We start from the raw sequence: 17,551 nt of genomic DNA on the forward strand, positions 1-17,551 counted from the left end.
AGGCACAAGTTGATGGATACCAGAAAGACCTGCTAAAGTTTAAGCGCAACAAATACTTTACTGTAAAAGAAGATTATGACAGTAACAGAGTCTACAGATGGCTGTCTGGCAATGAACCAGAAGGACGCCAGTATGGTAATAAGCAGAGGTATAAACCTTTCAGAAGAACACAAGGTGGAACCCATAAGAAATCACATGCCTCATCGAACAGTGATAGTGATTTTGGTGTGGAGTCTGATGTTCCTGAGCGCCTTGTCCCTTTAGGGACCCCCGCGGTGGAGGCCCCAATGGCCACCCCAAAAAGAAGGGCAGGCAGACCACCCGCAGGGGTGGGCAGTGCACGCGCCTCAAGAAAAATAACCAAGTAGCTGCCTCCATGGTTTACAATCTATCTTCACGCCAATTCACTGACAACGAGCTAAAAGTCCTAGAACATGGCCTATCTTTTGTACCAACCACTCCTTACGACGAGTTATCTTGGAAAGTTGATCTTCACAGACATAACAGAAACCTTAGGCTTAAGGAATATTTCCAGCATCGTACCAGCAGCACACTGGAGGAGGAACCCCATCATCAGTTCATCAAAAGCAAGAAGAAATCTACATTTGATCCCCCTTCAGCCAATGCCTCCATCTCCACCTATTCCCGGCTACTAGATTCATCAGTGACCAGGTATATGGGAGCACCGCATCCCAAACATCAAAACCTAACGGCATGCCAACAGAACGCACTGACAAAACTCAGCAAATATCGGGACGTCATCTTTAGGGCAGCCGATAAAGGTGGCGGGCTGGTCATACAAAACCTTGTGGATTATACCATGGAATGTGACCGCCAACTATCCGACCCCGCCGTGTATGAACTACTACCGAAAGATCCAACTGTGATCTATAAGAAGGAGTTAAGCAACATACTCCTGATCGCACGGAATAAGGGACAGATTTCTGAGAATCTTCGGATGGCATTGACCCAAGAAAATCCTGTAGTCCCCATATTCTTTACGTTACCCAAGATCCACAAGGACCAAGTACACCCGCCCGGTCGCCCCATCATTGCCGCCCAAAACTCACTTTACCAACCCATCTCTCAATTTCTTGATGGCATCCTACAACCGATGATAAAAAGACAGCCGACCTACATCAAGGACACCACAGACTTCCTGAACATCCTGGCACAAGTGGAGATTCTCCCCCAAAACGCCCTTCTGTGTGTAATGGACGTAAAAAGTCTTTACACTTCCATCCCCCACGAAGGTGGCCTCATCGCGATGAGAGAGTTCCTGGAAAACAACAACCTAATGTCCCTTGATGTAGACCTTTTCATCGATCTATTACGGCTGACTTTAACCAAAAATTACTTCCTATTCAATGGGAAATTCTACAGACAACTGTCCGGTTGTTCGATGGGCAGCAATGTCTCCCCTTCCTTTGCCAACGTCTATATGTTCAAGGAAGAGAGGAGGATGTTCTTTGACAACCCTGACATTAAGAAGAACATTAGAGTGTTCACACGCTACATAGATGACCTGTTTGTAATCTGGACGGGTTCAGTGGAAGAATTTGAGGAGACCATGCTTCATATCAATCACGAAGATGGACCTATACAGTTCACCTTCCAGTCTTCAACAATTAATATCAGCTACCTTGATGTCCAGGTGAAGTTGGAAGAAGGGAGGATCAGTACCCAGCTGTATACTAAGCCGACTGACAAAAACAACATCCTTAAAGCCAACAGCTTCCATCCCATTTCCCTCAAAAAAGCTCTCCCAAAATCCCAAATGACCCGAGCAGCTAGAATCGTGAGTGAACCCTCTTCTCTCCCTGTGGTCCTGGATGGCATGATGGAAAAGTTCCTCCAGAGAGGATATAAAAGGAACCTTCTATTAAAGCAGAAGGAAGAAGTACTCAAGATACCCAGAGAAACACTGTTGAAGCCCAAGGATGTCAGAGAAGACCCTAAGAAAGCCAACTCACTACCTTTTGTCACGAAGTTCAATATTTCCAGCAACGTACTACCCAGGGCATCAAGGGCACTATGGCCGATCGTGAAGTCAGATAAGAGCCTACCATGCTTCACAAACAAAACCCCGATGATCTGCCACACCAGAGGACGTAACATAAGAGACCACATCGTACATAACGACATCACGGGGTTCTCTTCTACGATACATGAACCAAAGGGGTTCTTAGGGAGACCGAATGGATGCTACAAGTGTATTAAATGCACTACGTGCCAACACATGATCACTGGTACGACATTTCAACATCCGGGCAACAATTTGAAATTCCCCATTAGGCATGTACTCACCTGTACTGTGACACACGTCATCTATGTGATTCAGTGCCCCTGTAAGCTTTTATACGTAGGTAAAACCATTCGGACATTAAGGGTCAGAATGGCCCTCCATAGATCTGCCATCTCAAAAGCCCTCCTGGGCAAGAACAAGGATAACGATCAACCGGTAGCAAGACACTTCGCCGAGAAAGGCCATACGTTGGCAAGCTTGAGACACATGATCATCGACCACATACCTGAAAGTCTAAGAGGAGGCGACAGAAATGGCAAATTATTGAAACGAGAGACCTTCTGGATACACCGATTGAACTCCATGAGCCCACATGGACTGAATGAAAAACTGTCTCTAAATTTGTTCCTGTAAATTTGTTCCTGCAAGCGCATTACTGGTTGCAGTGGAATTATACCTGAGATCGTATACAGGTGTATATGCCCTGTCAAGGGACTTGACACCAGATCCGTCTACAGGTTTTGCTATAACCAACATTTGTGTGCTTTTTCTTCCCTCCGCTTACATTCTCGCTATCCCTTTTAAAATTTCTTATGTGATACGATCATGTTATCTATCTGTACTTACATACAGCTTCAACAGCGGCTATATTGTGTGCTTTTTCTTCTCCTCCGCTTTATCTTCCTATCCCTTTCAAGTATTTCTTCCAGTGTTATTAAGATGCATCATTACTGAGGCAGTAAATGGTGTATATGCTCCTATTATAGGGACTTGACACTCTGCCCAGCGATAGTGGGGACCACAGTCCTCTTTAAGTGTGCTTTTTCTTTCCTCCGCTTATACTCTCGCTATCCCTTTAAATTTCTTCCGTAATTAAATCATAGTAACCGCTGCTGTATATAGAAGTCGGCTTCGGTTCTTTTAAACGAGCAGCCGCCAGTGACGCTTTGAACGTATCCCCAGTCTTACGGCCACCTTACCTTTGTGAAAAACTGTTTTGATAAATCTCCTCATGAGCGACACCTTGTATCAATGTATACTGTCGACCATACTGTCGACCATAAGTGCTTCCCAAACCTCCCATGTATTCGATCCAAAAGATGGTCGCTGCAGCCTCCCCCACATTGGATGTTAGGGGGTGCACACTCTTTGTACCCCTGTGATAGTTGAGCCTGTTGATATACACATTAGATGTATCCCCCACCACTGGACCACAGAAGGTGAGGCGAGGCCAATATTTTAATATGCCCTTTATTTATATATTTACAGACACGTTCACGTTTGCTCTATTTATCGTTCTGATTATTTCAGTCTTCCACATACCAGAACAGACACCATCAATGTCATATTATGAACATGTATTGAGCACCTTTCTGCTTGCTTTGTAAACTGACATGTCTCCACTTTTATTTTTTCAGCGACACGAGTGCGCCGCGGATCCACAGCCGTCCTGTCACCTTGACAACCCCGGCAGCTTGCGTATCAAGCAACCCGGATAGCTGCGTTCCACCCCGTCTTCCTGTCCCTAGCATTTCCGTCCATGACCACTTCCGCAGGCACTGGACGCGGCGCTTTCGTGCAGCTGATCCTCATTTCACTTTGTTCACCTGCTATATAGGTAAGACTTGTTTTGTATTGCATTGTTATCCACACCTTGACAAAGGGGCACTACGGGCCCCGAAACGTTGGTTTTTTGGTTTGAATACACACGTTGAAAAGTTCCTGCCGAGTGCCGCTGTTGTGAGTTATTTCTAATATTCACTGAACCCGGAAGGCACCCAGGCAGCTGTACCCCGCCGGGAGAGTGCCAGGCCGCCAAACCTCCTTATATATATATATATATATATATATATATATATATATATATATATATATATATATATATATATATATATATATATATATATATATATATATATATATATATAGTGTGTGTGTGTGTGTGGATTAATTGCATTTTCAGAGGCATTTTTATCCTTTATGGGAGGGCAAGCATCTCCTCCCATAATAATGGTTGGACAATAAGCATTTTTGCCTCATCCTATACTTCTGATGGTACAGATTTAGTTTATTTCAGTTGGCAGAGGAGGGGGGGGGGATGGAAAAAAGTCAGAGGTGGGGAAGATTGATGGCAGGACAGAAGGGAGAGGTGCATGACAGAGGACAGAGGTGGGAGAAGTTTGGCACAGAGTTGGGGAAGATGGATGGAAGATGACATAGGTGTGGAATATGTATTGTAGAGAAGACAGAGATGGGGAAGATTGGCATGTAGGAGAGGGGGAATATGGATGGCAGAGATGGCAGGTGTGGAAGATGGATGGCAAAGAGGGCAGAGATGGGTGGCAGAGAGGACAGAGGTGGGAAGATGGATGGTAGAGAAGGCAGATGGTGAAGATGGATGGCAGATGAGCGGGAAAGATGGATGATAACAGGAGGGGAGGTAGAGGACAGAGGTTGGGAGGATTGGCATAAAGGAGAAGTGGAGAAGATAGATTGTAGAAAGGACAGAGGTGGGGAAGATGAATGGCAGAGGGGATGGAAAGATGGATGACTGAACAGAAGTGGGAGGTAGAGGACAAAGGAGGGAGATGGATGGAATAGAGGACAGAGGTGGAAAAGATTGATTTCATATAAGAGAGTTGGGGAAGATGTATAGCAGAAATGACAGGAAGATAAGGTGGAGGACAGAGGTGGGAGGAAGAGATGGATGGCAGAGATGACAGAGGTGAGGAGGAATAGTGGCATAGAGGAGAGTTGGAGAAGATAGATGACCGGACAGGAGAGACTGGTGGAGGTAGATGGATGGCAAAGTGGACAGGAAGAGTAGATGGATTGCACAGAAGAGAGGTATGTAAGATAGACGGGTGTGGGTCGTAATAAACGACTAGCGCTACTGTAGTGCATTAGGAGATACATATACGTATAGAGTATCCCTTAAATCGTAAAAACAGTACCAACAAGTCTTGAGTTCCACACTAAGTGTTTGTATGTACAACGTCTGATCAGCACATGAGAAGTGCATTATAACTGATCCATACCGATAAGACCCAATGTGGTTGCATAGTGTGTATACAATCTTACGATATTGTTCTACTAAACCGCTCAAATTTAAGCCAAGACTTTAAATATCAGCACAAATGGTAGAAGCACATATCTGCATTGTACAGATGGTTTCAGTCCGATACTGAGATACATTGAGACGCACCAATAAGAAAGGGACAGGATCCTTGATAGCGGTGCTGCAAGAGACTGCTTAGTACACTGCAGTACTTCAGAGCTGGTTCATTGAAGGTGCTGCTACAAGATTTATAGCAATATACATGCACAGGCGACCAAGAGGACTTCGTTCCCTCGCAGTGTCCAGTTCACAATAAAGTCCGGCCAGCGTTTCTCTTATGTAAGAGCGCCTGTTCATGTAATGTCAGTGTATATCGCCAGCAGTGATTAACGCTATGTAGCATACCAGGAGATGTATATACACATAAAATATCCCTAAATGCATAAAAGCATGATCAAATAGGTATTGGTTCTAAGAATAACCATTTATATACACAGTCTGAGCAGCACTGCATTGAGGGCATTATCGTCGATACCAATAAGATTGTACAGTTGTAGGTACTTATGTATTATCTGGGCTCCCATGTTAAATGCACCCCATTTTTTCATACCCCTACTATCCAACTACGCATGGAGTTGATTTTATATAGTGTGGCGAGTGCAGCGAGCCACCGTGCCCGAAGCGCGGCGAGGGGACGCGGTCTCATAAGAAAAACGGGAGCCCAGATATTACATAAGTACCCAGTTGTACAGTTTGTTTGCAAGTGTGTACCCAATATAGGGGATCTGCATGTTAAAATTAGATTGCTGGGCTATATGGCAGGCCACTGCCCATGTGCATTGATTAGAATACTCAACACACTTTGTTTGAGACACACGTTGTACATAATACTAGAACTGTGAGACAAAGCAATTACAGTGTATTCTATTAAAAATTACAATATGTACTCAAATGTTGCAGATGTACACTCAAATGCATAGATACCTATAACACAGAACCCTCTAAATGAGACGTGACTGGTGAATGAGCATACACAACACCAATAAATATAGGACAAAGAATTGGTATTAAAACCTTTTATTAAAAATATGTGCATTGATAAAAGAACATAAGATTTACCTGCACCAGAAGCGGGATTAATTAATAAAGCTATCAAAACAATTCATAGCAAGGGATAGCAGAGTTCTATTTTAATCTTTCAAATCTCTTTTTCTCTATATCTATCACCCTTTTTTTAATATTTTCGCCACTGTAATCCCTGATACAGGGGAACAGATCATCGGGTCCATTACAATAAATCAAATTAAAAATTGTTATGAAAACAAATGATGGCCTGTAAGGAAAAAACATTGAAAAAGCCCTAAACGGCGAAACGATCGTCTGTGGAAACAGCAACGCTGACGGCAGCGCTCTGAGACACCTGGATACCTAAGGGTGTCTCACTAGATATCTCCCACCACACTACCTCTGCCGACACTAGCACATGGGACACGGCGGTGCAATTTGACAGCGGCGCGTATGAGACACGCTGCCGCAAGACGCCGCCAGCTACCCGCAGCAGCATCTGACTTAAGCCGACACGCTGAAGGCAGCAGGGCTCCGGAGACACTCTCCCGCCCGGGCAGCCTGACGGAGACGCGAAGCCGCAATAGGCTCCCAGGACACACTAAGACGCCGCCCGCTACCCACAGCAGCATCTGGCTCGCTGACACCCTGTCGGTAACAGCGCTCCGAAGACACTCTCCTGCCCTGACAGCCTGACTGAGACGCTGAGCCGTAGCAGGCTAACAGGACATACTCCCGCTGCATTAGATACAGTAGCCTGTCGGATACGCTGAGCCATAGTGGGCTCTGGAGACGCAATCCTGCCCCAGTAATCGGTGGATCAGTGAGAAAATACTGCTAGTGACCCTGCAGTGGCATACCCGGGCGAGGTCATAGAACCCGACCCCCGGGGTGAAAAGAGAGGTAACTTTGGTCTCCCCCTCTTAGCTCTTCTCCATCCCCTATTCTATTCCCTTCCCATCTTTCTTATCCCCTCTTCCCATACATCCTCCTATACTTTATCAACAGCTGGGGAAATATAAACCTATGTTACTTAACCCAGACCCTGGTCTCAAAAAACATTAACTATCTAAGTGACATTTATAACTTCAGGCCACTGGACTGTCTGTTCCCCTCTTCCCCCTTCTTCCATTTTTTCTTAAGCCAACAACTCCATCCCTCCTAGACCCCTAGGCCTATTTTGAGGTCCGCTCACCCGCAATACCTAGAAAAGCCCCTCAACATGATAACATGCTGACGGAAGCTGACAAAACCTGGGCCGTGTGAGTACACAGAGGGGGTGACCCCTCTGCAGGAAATCATCGCAACCCTCAAATTGTTATAGGTATATACAGCTGGGCAGCAGCCACCTCAAAGGGGATCATTAGGGAATTTAGGTCGACTTCCCACAATACCTTTAAAGGTCCACTGCATATAACAAGTGGCAACTGGTATAGTAGAGCATGACTAGTAATCTTCAGGGAGACCTGAACATGAACAATCGTGTTGACTGCCATACTATAGGTATATACAGTCGGTGAATCGTCACCTAGGAGTGTTGTTTTGGCTCTCTATTCCTATTATCTTTTCTTATCCCCCTCCTTTTCTTCCTTTCTCAATCCTTTTTCTGAGGGTGGAGACCAATTACTCTAAATAAACTTCAATCCTACTGCCAATTTGGCATTAACAGTTACAATAGCAAGTCTTATTTCGCGAAGCTTTAAATTAAATTTGTTGTGAAAGCAATCATACTTAAAAATAGTACTCTCATTGGAACCGTGATCATGATCAAAAGTACTATTATTGTGATTAGTTTCTCTATTTAATTGCTTTGATTGTCCTTAATTGGACTGAACTATCAGCTTAAATAAGCACACGTTAACTGCTGGCATTATTAATTACAACAGCAGTAGTCCTAACAACAAATATGTACTGAATATCTCATGGTCATGGTAGGCATTACAACCATAGCATGTCTTACTTCTAACATAGGACTTACATACTTGATTGTTTTTTGTGTGTGCTTACCACTGCAAAAGAGAACGTATCCTTGGTAAACTATATCAGAGGGATCATATCCCAGAGATACTCGCAAACTCTGGGACATTATAGAAAAGAATCCCTTTGTCTTCACAACCTTTTCATGTTACTTGTTTGTGTGTCCATGTCTAGTGTTTATTTTAAAGATATTTGAATTAAAAGTTATATTTTATCCAATCAATTTTTCATCAATCATCAGGGCAAGTCCCTGATTATATCATTATTGTGTTACTATAACCGTATAACCCTTGCTTATTTGAGGACCCCCCACTGTCACCCCTTAATCATTTGCATATATTTTCTCATGTTTTCATAAAAATAATTTTTTGTATATAAGAGTGCCCCGACAAAGAGAGAGTCTTTTTCCTTCTTCTCTTCAAACAAAAATTAAATGATAAACACATAAAAATGTATTAAAGATGCATTATTAAAATTATTTTAGACGCTGGGAATGAGGAGTGCGTCACAAGAAACTGATTTCTCTTCTTCTTCTTATATATTGTATACTTATTTAATCAGTTAGGCTGCACCCTCAACCAAGTGGGGAAGGTTTATAACAAGTTTCCCATTCGTAGGCATGTTTCCACTCACATTGCTATAAGAATACAAAAACCTAATAATATTTGGTGCGGGTCGCCCACCCTCCGCCTATGTTGCAGAGTAACACAGTGAGGATACAGCAATACCACCCATTGCCATTCTTTTGCACCACTCTGGCTGCCAGCTATCATGGACTGCTCCTATTAATATTTCGCCCTGCTCTGGGATTTTTTGCACAGTACATAACACCTTGCAAGTGGGTAACCAGCCAGTGGTATTGCTCCAAACAGAGACAGAGCATCAGCTGATTTTCCCAGCTGACTCCTGCCTGGACCACATGGTCTGGAAGGTAGCCCCGGCGTGACATGCTTATCGATAAATCTAGAAACCCTAGCATTGGTGAGTGCTAGCCGTGTTAAAGACTGACGGGACTTTTGTGGCGAGAGTCTACACAGCATCTTCTACTTTGTTATATTTCCTGGAGCACACTAATGCTGTGTACTCACGGTCCGATTTCCTTTCCGATGTTGACGATATAGTTTTAACCCTTGCGATCCCGATCCGATCCCGATGCGCGTTCACGTATCGGAAGCCAGAAAGTCTTGGCTGCCTTGTCTATATAGTGCAGATCTGCACTATATAGTCAAGATAGGATGCAAATCGGATGTGCCTTAAGATCCTATCCACGATCCTATCAGATCAGATCGTGGATAGGATCTTAAGGCACATAACGTGTGCACACACCATTAATCTGGCATCGTTTGGTTATCATATTCCAACATAAGAACGGCATATAAAGTGTGGACTTTAACCTAATGCAGCTTTCTCGGTACTTGTGAGTTATCTGGGCTGCCGATTTTTTGATTGTATGCCTTAAGTTAAGGCATACAATCAGATGCGATGCGATATCGCATCGCATCGCATGCGACCATCGGATGCGATGACCCGATTTTTCCATAGGAATCAATGTTAAAATGGACTGAGTCCATTTTAACATGGAATTCAATGGGAAAAAGGGGTCCTTTTCATACCCCTACTATCCAAGTGGGCATGGAGTTGGATATAAACCTGTGGCGAGCGTAGCGAGCCACCGAGCCCGAAGCGTGGCGAGCGTGTGAGCGTGTGTCCCCTCGCGGGGCTCGCTACGCTCGCATCCGATGGTCGCATGCGATGCGATGCGATGTGCCCGATCCGACCCGATTTAGAAATCGGCAGCCCGGATAACTCACAAGTACCGCTTTCTCTATACAGTATATATGCACGGAAGTGTTGATATTTCCATGCGATTGTTATTTGTTTAGTATATGTGCTTATTATTTGTTATTGGTATTCAATCTTTTTATATTATGCTTACAGTGTATATGATGCATTGATAGCACTCTCATTTCCATTTTTCACATTTTAATTGTTTGGAGATTTAGCACTCTTCCATTTGGGTGAGCATTAGCCGATACTCCATTATTTGGCACCTTTATTTTATATTGGTTTTAGAGGGGACATGGATGGCACAAAGGTCAAGCAGGTTCCATTTACACAGCTTATATATGTATTGCCACTCATTAAGTAAAAGAAAAAAAGCTACTTGAAAAATACATGATGATTTGTTTTGTGTATTGAAATTGTGCTGGGATGTGGCGTGGCTGTAATTTCATATACAGTGACTGTTCCTCTGCTGTAGCAGGTTTTGCCATCTCTTCTTATGACGTCATTTGTCCACTGTAGATCATTTTAGAACTGTCTTTTTAAACAGGTGCAGAGATACTTGGCAAGTCGGTGCGCATTATCTTCTCTACGCTGGGCGTGTGCATATTCTATGCGGTGGGATACATGCTGTTGCCACTGATTGCATTCTTCATCAGAGACTGGCGGATGCTTCTACTGGCCCTCACTGTCCCTGGCCTGTTTTGTATTCCTTTGTGGTGGTAGGTATCCTGCTGCCTGAGGCAGAGGGGTTCATTAAGGGTGAGGGAACTGGGTTAGCATGTATGTACGTTATATGAGTAATCAGATGCTTTGACAATGAGGTTCTTCTCTACAGACCCATGGCTCCAAGCAGACTTCTTAACTGGGATTTACCATTATTAGTTTTCGTGTTCAGCATCCTTATTCGCAGGGATTAGCATTCAGGTATAGCCAAAATACAGGTTCAGTATGGTTTTACAACATCCATAATGTTGCCAAGTACATTGTGGCTAGTGTAATGTGAGCAAAGTATGCCCACATGGTACTTTGTTACTTAAACTGGCCGGCCCCATTGCAGCCATGTAACATCCATTCTCTGCTCCCTTCACGGGCTACATGTAAGAGGACATTAACATATATGAAGGGCTGTTAGCGGCATTAACATATATCCTGTCAGTCATGTGAGGGTTGTACTTTTAGATCTGCAGCTTTAACTATGGAATTCACTTTCACTTTCCTGCCCAGTTCAAAAGACCTCCACCCTCGAATACTTCAATAAACCCTTACTTTTCGTACCTAAAAAAATTAACAACCCAAATACTTTTTGGTTCATCTTATTTTATCATTTGTGCTGTAAATGGAAATGTAAAGCCCTTGGAGTCCCTGGTGTGACTGAATGTAGGGAAATTACAGTACCTACCTTTTGCAAATAACACATATTGGGTCTCTGGCTGTATCTCCAGTCAGGACCTTTGATTGATTGTTAATGCATCAAAATGTGTTCCTCAGCCTTAGTCATGTCTCACAACATTACACAGATATAGCTGGTTAGGTATATGATTCTAAATACACTGTAAATCCACTCTTCCTCTGTGTTATGGTTACCTATTATAGGTAATATTATATTTATATAATGTATAACTATTGGTTTAGTGTTGTTTCTACAGCGTGTTACACAACTTGCACTCTCTGGGGTCAATCCAGTTAGATGTGATGGGCGAGTTGCTATTTTTTTGCAATCCAGTTAGAAACTCGCATTGAACCCAACCATAGAAAACTCACATTTTTCTGTTCACATCTCAATGAGGGTGTCAGATGGTAGAGAAAATCTTTATTTTATATTTAAATTGCATTCTTAATTGAAATCCTTTGCAATTAAACAAAATTCATAACCTTTTTACATTTTTTACATAAAAAAAAAACACATCAACCATCGACACCTTTTAAAAGCCTATATTATTCCCAATATGATTCTAATAACAAAGTTGTCACTTTTCTGGGGTTTCTCTTGTAATTTTCTAGTCATTCTTATCCTGCCTACCTCTAAGATTGCACAGTGGTATATTTCCCCTCCAAGGCAAAGGTCTAAATGCGGATATAGATCTAACACATTTTGTGCACCATAAGCTGCATTTCTAATGCTTATAGAACATTAACCATGCTTGCAGGTAGCATTCATTTCCTAACCCTCATGTCGTTCACCCACCACTGACCATACAGCAATGTCCTTTGGTATATGGGGACAGTTGTACCTTGCCTGTCCAACAGGGATAATCACTCTCACGGATGACTTGCAGTCCACTCCTAGGTTATTGGCTTTTAATTATTTTCCAAATGCTTATGATGCACAATTAATCATCTGGAGTTAAATAGTGATTTATTGTAAACTTAAAGCTTTGTATCCTAAATTGTTTTCAAAAGGAACCTGCTCCAAATATTTTGCCTTTCTGGGGGAAAAAAAATGAAGCATCATCAACCTTTGCCTTCATTTTGTAATAACATTAGAATGTACAACATATTAACAGTGTTAATGTCCATGGTCCTTCTTAAGCCCAGTTCTTACTATGAAAAAGTTTAATTTGAAGCATGGCTTACATGATTGCTCACATATAGTTTATATTTGTCCATTTTCAGAGTGTTATTCTTCTCTGCGGCAAATCAAATGACAGATACACTGCTACGCAAACATAAGGTTCAACTCCGTACCTAAAAATGTACGAAAGAAACTGTGGCTTCCTCCCACATGGGGGCAGCACTCTTCTTGTAATTATTATGATATACCAGTTTTATCCACGAGCTCTGTGTTTATTTTATTGCATTATCAGCAAGTTCCTTACAGGTCATGCTACAGCCTAATTAATTCTTGTAGTAAATTGTTCTGTTTGTATAATATTCATTCTTGTGATAGTGGGTAACCATTATTATTTTATTATCGGTTATATTATAGTTTGCTTAAAGGAACCTTCTATTATCATATATATTTAAAATATTGTTCTCCTTACAAAATGAAGAACTGTACGCCATCACTGAGCAACACTTTCTTTAAAACCCATTGTTTTCGGTAAAAAATAGTTTACTCATATTAGAGGTAAAGCTGCATTATAGTCTTGGGCTGTTTCTTTGCTTATGCCTGCAATTGATAAGCAACAACTGTTTGCTGACCATGAGTATTGATTAAAATAGCTTTTCTTTGGACAATAGTGTGAAAAATGGCAAAACTGTATACGTGCGTACCACTATATAGCAGAGGGTAAAAGTAACCACAAGCGACTTGCAGGATTGAAGAAAGCCTGGAGAGTTTGCCCAATGTGGCAACCTGTTCATGTTTTTACTGGCTCCTTCCCTCATATGTTCCTCTCATATACTATACTTAAGGGAAACATACTTGTATATGCTGTTAATTCATGTATTGCCTAATTATGTACAGTATACATTCACTGATTAGGAAGATATTTTATGATTAATCACATTGGGGAGTATTCAATTCCTGGGGGTGTAACAGTGTTGGGTGTGCACATTATGGGCCAGATGTATCAAGCTTCAAAAAATAATAAAATGGAGAGTAATAAACAACCAGCCAATTGGCTCCCAACTGTCACGTCACAGCCTGGGGATGAAAACAAAATGACAGTTAGGAGCGGATAGGCTGGTTATGTGTCACTCTCCACTTTATCACTTTTTGTAGCCTGGTACATCTGGCCCTATGTCTATTACAATCAAATATGTCTAATTTCTCCTGAAGCAGTATGGTTTGCAATGTTATGTTAGTGCAGTGCCTACCCAGGCATGTCCAAACTATGGCCCTCCAACTGTTGTTAAACTACAAGTCCCATCAAGCCTTGCCACAGTTTTGCTATTAGGGAATGCTAAAACTATAGCAAGGCATGATGGGACTTGTAGTTGCAAAACAGCTGGAGCGACATAGCCTGGCCTACACCCAATCATTCCAGATGTTCCTCACAGCCATTTCTATTAACTGAATCCATTTTCCACCCCCCTTAATCTGTTTTTGGTATGATAGCAGTTCAGCAGCTGGTAACCCTTTTCTCAAACACTAAATCCGGTACTTACATGTTAGTTGGGCGCCCACTATAGTTAGTACACTCATACCCCCACTATCCATGTCGGCATGGAGTTGATTTTATATAGTGTGGCGAGCGCAGCGAGGCAAGCGTAGCCGTAAAACTAAGCAAATAGCTTAGTGGGCGCTCAACTAACATATAAGTACCCTAAATCCCAATATCTGCTCACAGATGTGACCCACCTGCATACTGTCATCTCTTTTCTTTCAAAGTTGACTACATATACAGTAATCATAAGTCCCATATTTTCGGCCTATCTCCATCTTGCTTGCTGAGTCTAGAGACACATTTGCAAGATAAGGCAGGCTACAGCTGCCCTGTAATCATTACAGTCCCATGTTGTTGGCCTATCCCATTGCTTTGTGAGTGTAGATGAACATTTGTAAGGTGCAGCAGGTTAAGGCCCCCATACACTATACGATTTGGTTCCGATTTCACCCGATTTAGATGGATCTGGCAGTGAAATCGGGCCAAATTGCATGTTTAGACACCCGGTACAACCCGATGCGTGGTCCCGTGCGCATCGGAATCGGGAGGTCGGACCGGCTGCACATAAGATTTGCTAAATCTTATGTGCAGCCGGGAAGGGGACTCTGTGAGGTGGCTGGCGAGCCGGAGCAGGGAGCTGTTCTCCGGGCAAGTGGAGGGAGCAGGGTGGCGGGGGCGCTGCTAGTAGGGCAGAGGCAGCGGACGCTGTGGGGGACAGTGACACAGAGGCGGCAGTAACGGAGAGCCGGGCAGGGGTAACCGGGAACTGTCAGTGCTGGAAAATATAAAAGCTCATACAATGAATGGCCAGCCTGTGATTGGCTGAGCACTCTCTCAGCCAGTCAGCAATTGTCTGCCTCCCCCCCCCCCCCCCTGCTCCCTCCACCTTGCAGCTCCCCGGGAGTTGCTTATGATACATCGAATGCTATGTATCGTATGCAAGTGCCTAATCGTGTGTCCCCCTCCCGGGGAGCTGCCGGGGAAATCCGGTCCAACTTATCCTTAGGACAAGTCGGACTAATGTATGGGGGCCTTTACATCTGCCCTGTAATCATTAGTCTCATGTAATCAAGTCATTTACTTGTTTACTGAATCTAGAGACACATTTCTAAACTGCTTTGTGAATGTACACACGTTTGTAATCTCATCAATGTGTCCACTCACACTTCCCCAAATATTTCATTGTTCTTGTTGCTTGGGTTGGGCAGTAGTGTCAGCCAATGGCATATACTAGGAATTTGATTTCTATTGCTGTTCAACAGCCAGTTAACAGTTAAACAGTGACAGTACAGATATACATAACACATACAGGCATACGCTTGATATACCCTGGGGGTTATAGACGCAGGGAACATAAATTTGATGAGCTGCACAACGCCTAGGCAGCCACTGGTCATTGCAGCAGCCAGGAAGGTAACAATATAAGCAGAGACCGTACAGTTATCACACAGGGAACACATACCCGCCAAGCTGCACATCACCTAGGCAGCCATCAGCGGCGCCACTGGTCATTGCAACAGCCAGGCAAGTACCAATATAGCAGAGACAGTACAGTTATCACACAGGAAACATGTGTCCGCAGAGTTACACAGTGCCTAGGCAGCCATCAGCGGTGCCACTGGTTGCCATAAAAGACAGGCAGGCCGCAAGTAAACAGTGGACAGTGCAGATATAGGACATAGGTATAGGAACACATACAGATACATACTGATATGAACTAGATTTACCCTGGGAGGGTGATGGACAAGACCGGGGAGACACAGGGTTACATATGACTGAGCAGCACAGTTCCTAGGCAGCCTTCAGCTGCGCCATCTTGGGGATGAAAACCAGTGTGTGTGGGGAGAGGGTGGGAAAGTCAGTGGTGCCGGGCCGAGGTCCAAAGCCGCTGCACCAATGCAGGAGCCATACACACTACTCGCCTGGGGCCTCCATTGTGGCTTCACCCAGAGCTGGATAGGGGGAAGGCAGACAGGTCCATTGCTTCTCTGGAGATTCCACCCTGGGACTACAGGCCGGGGGCTCCCTCTGTTGTACTATTGGCAGGGGATCCTTTGGCAAGGGGGGTGGGGTGGGTGACATGGAGACATGTTCCCATTTGTAAAACGCTTTCTATCACCACCCCTCCCCCAACCCCAAAGGATGCTGTGGCATAAAGGGCACTTTGACCATCATCTGATCACTGATCTGATGGGTGCCGGATGACCTCCCAACAGTCGGGGTTCCGACAGTCACTATACTGACATCAAAATCCCAACTGTTAAGACAGTTGGGATCCTGACTTACAGAGGCCATTCTCCCTCGTAGAGGTCCTCAATGCCCATAGAGGGAGAATTCAACCTGTGGCAGGCTACCGAGCTAGCAAGGGGTTTCGATGCACTCGCCTCCCCGTCAGAGTACCGGTACTTGGGATTCCGATGTCTGTATACTTATCGTTGGAATCCTAATTGTAGGGCTGCTATATCACACCGAATCTGATGTATGCAAACCATCGAGTTTGTATACATCTCTGAATCAGGCTGACAGAATGGATTTTGGATCTTCATGTGTTCAAGGGGCGATTCTCTAACACAGAAATGCGGTAAAAACCCCGTTATCAGGGTTTTTACCTCATTTCTGTATGCTGTATTGTTCCTCCGCAGTGGCAGCGCTGCGGAGGGAATCGCCAGCAAAAGCTGGCGATTCCCTGCAGAAGCCTATGGGCTTCTTAACGCAGCGCTGTTTGAGGGATCCGCCACGGATCCCTCCCAGCATGCCCTGCGGCCGGCGCGTCACTCTGCACATGCGCAGATGGACTCCCGGGTCACAGATATCGCATTGCAAGGGACAGCTCTTATTGCAAGAGCTGTCCCTTGCGTTAATAACCGCATATGTTAGAACATATGCGGTTATTAATAATGCCCGGCGATAGAGGGCTGCGAATGTTACAACATCCCGCCCCAAGTCCTTTAAAGTGTTTCTGTTGACGATTTCCTATCCTTGTTAGGATTGCAGTATGGGTTTAGATGCATGTAGTAACTGAACTACAATAAGAATTCTGTACATACAGTACTCATTTCGTATGCTGTAAGTGATTGCAGTAAATATATGAACTAGATTTTGTATTGAGCAATGCTTGCATAGGAATAATCTTCTGTTTATTTGCAGGGTTATCCCAGAGTCTCCTCGATGGCTGCTATCTCAGGGCCGAGTTAGTGAAGCAGAGGACATAATAAGGAGAGCCGCCAAGAAAAACTGCATAACACCACCTGACATAATATTTAGTGTTTCAGAGGTAATTCGTTTCATTTTGCAATTAGAAATGTACAAATTCAGTGAATTGTCCTAAATCTCTTTACCTATAGGGCAGCAATGGGCAAAACTCCAAACCCT

At 43.8% G+C, this 17,551-nt stretch overlaps 1 protein-coding gene across 1 annotated transcript in view; it reads left to right on the plus strand.

The window, feature by feature from the left end:
• Positions 1-17,551, plus strand: part of LOC146074095 (organic cation/carnitine transporter 2-like) — a 98,183-nt gene that overhangs the window by 59,881 nt on the left and 20,751 nt on the right. The window contains exons 4-5 of the mRNA XM_083181837.1: positions 10,678-10,849; positions 17,327-17,453. Coding sequence (XP_083037963.1) covers positions 10,678-10,849; positions 17,327-17,453 — 299 coding nt within the window. The remainder of the gene's footprint in view (positions 1-10,677; positions 10,850-17,326; positions 17,454-17,551) is intronic.

This window comes from Crinia signifera, chromosome 4 (assembly GCF_055691185.1).
Source record: "Crinia signifera chromosome 4, ASM5569118v1, whole genome shotgun sequence".
Classification (NCBI taxonomy): domain Eukaryota; kingdom Metazoa; phylum Chordata; class Amphibia; order Anura; family Myobatrachidae; genus Crinia; species Crinia signifera.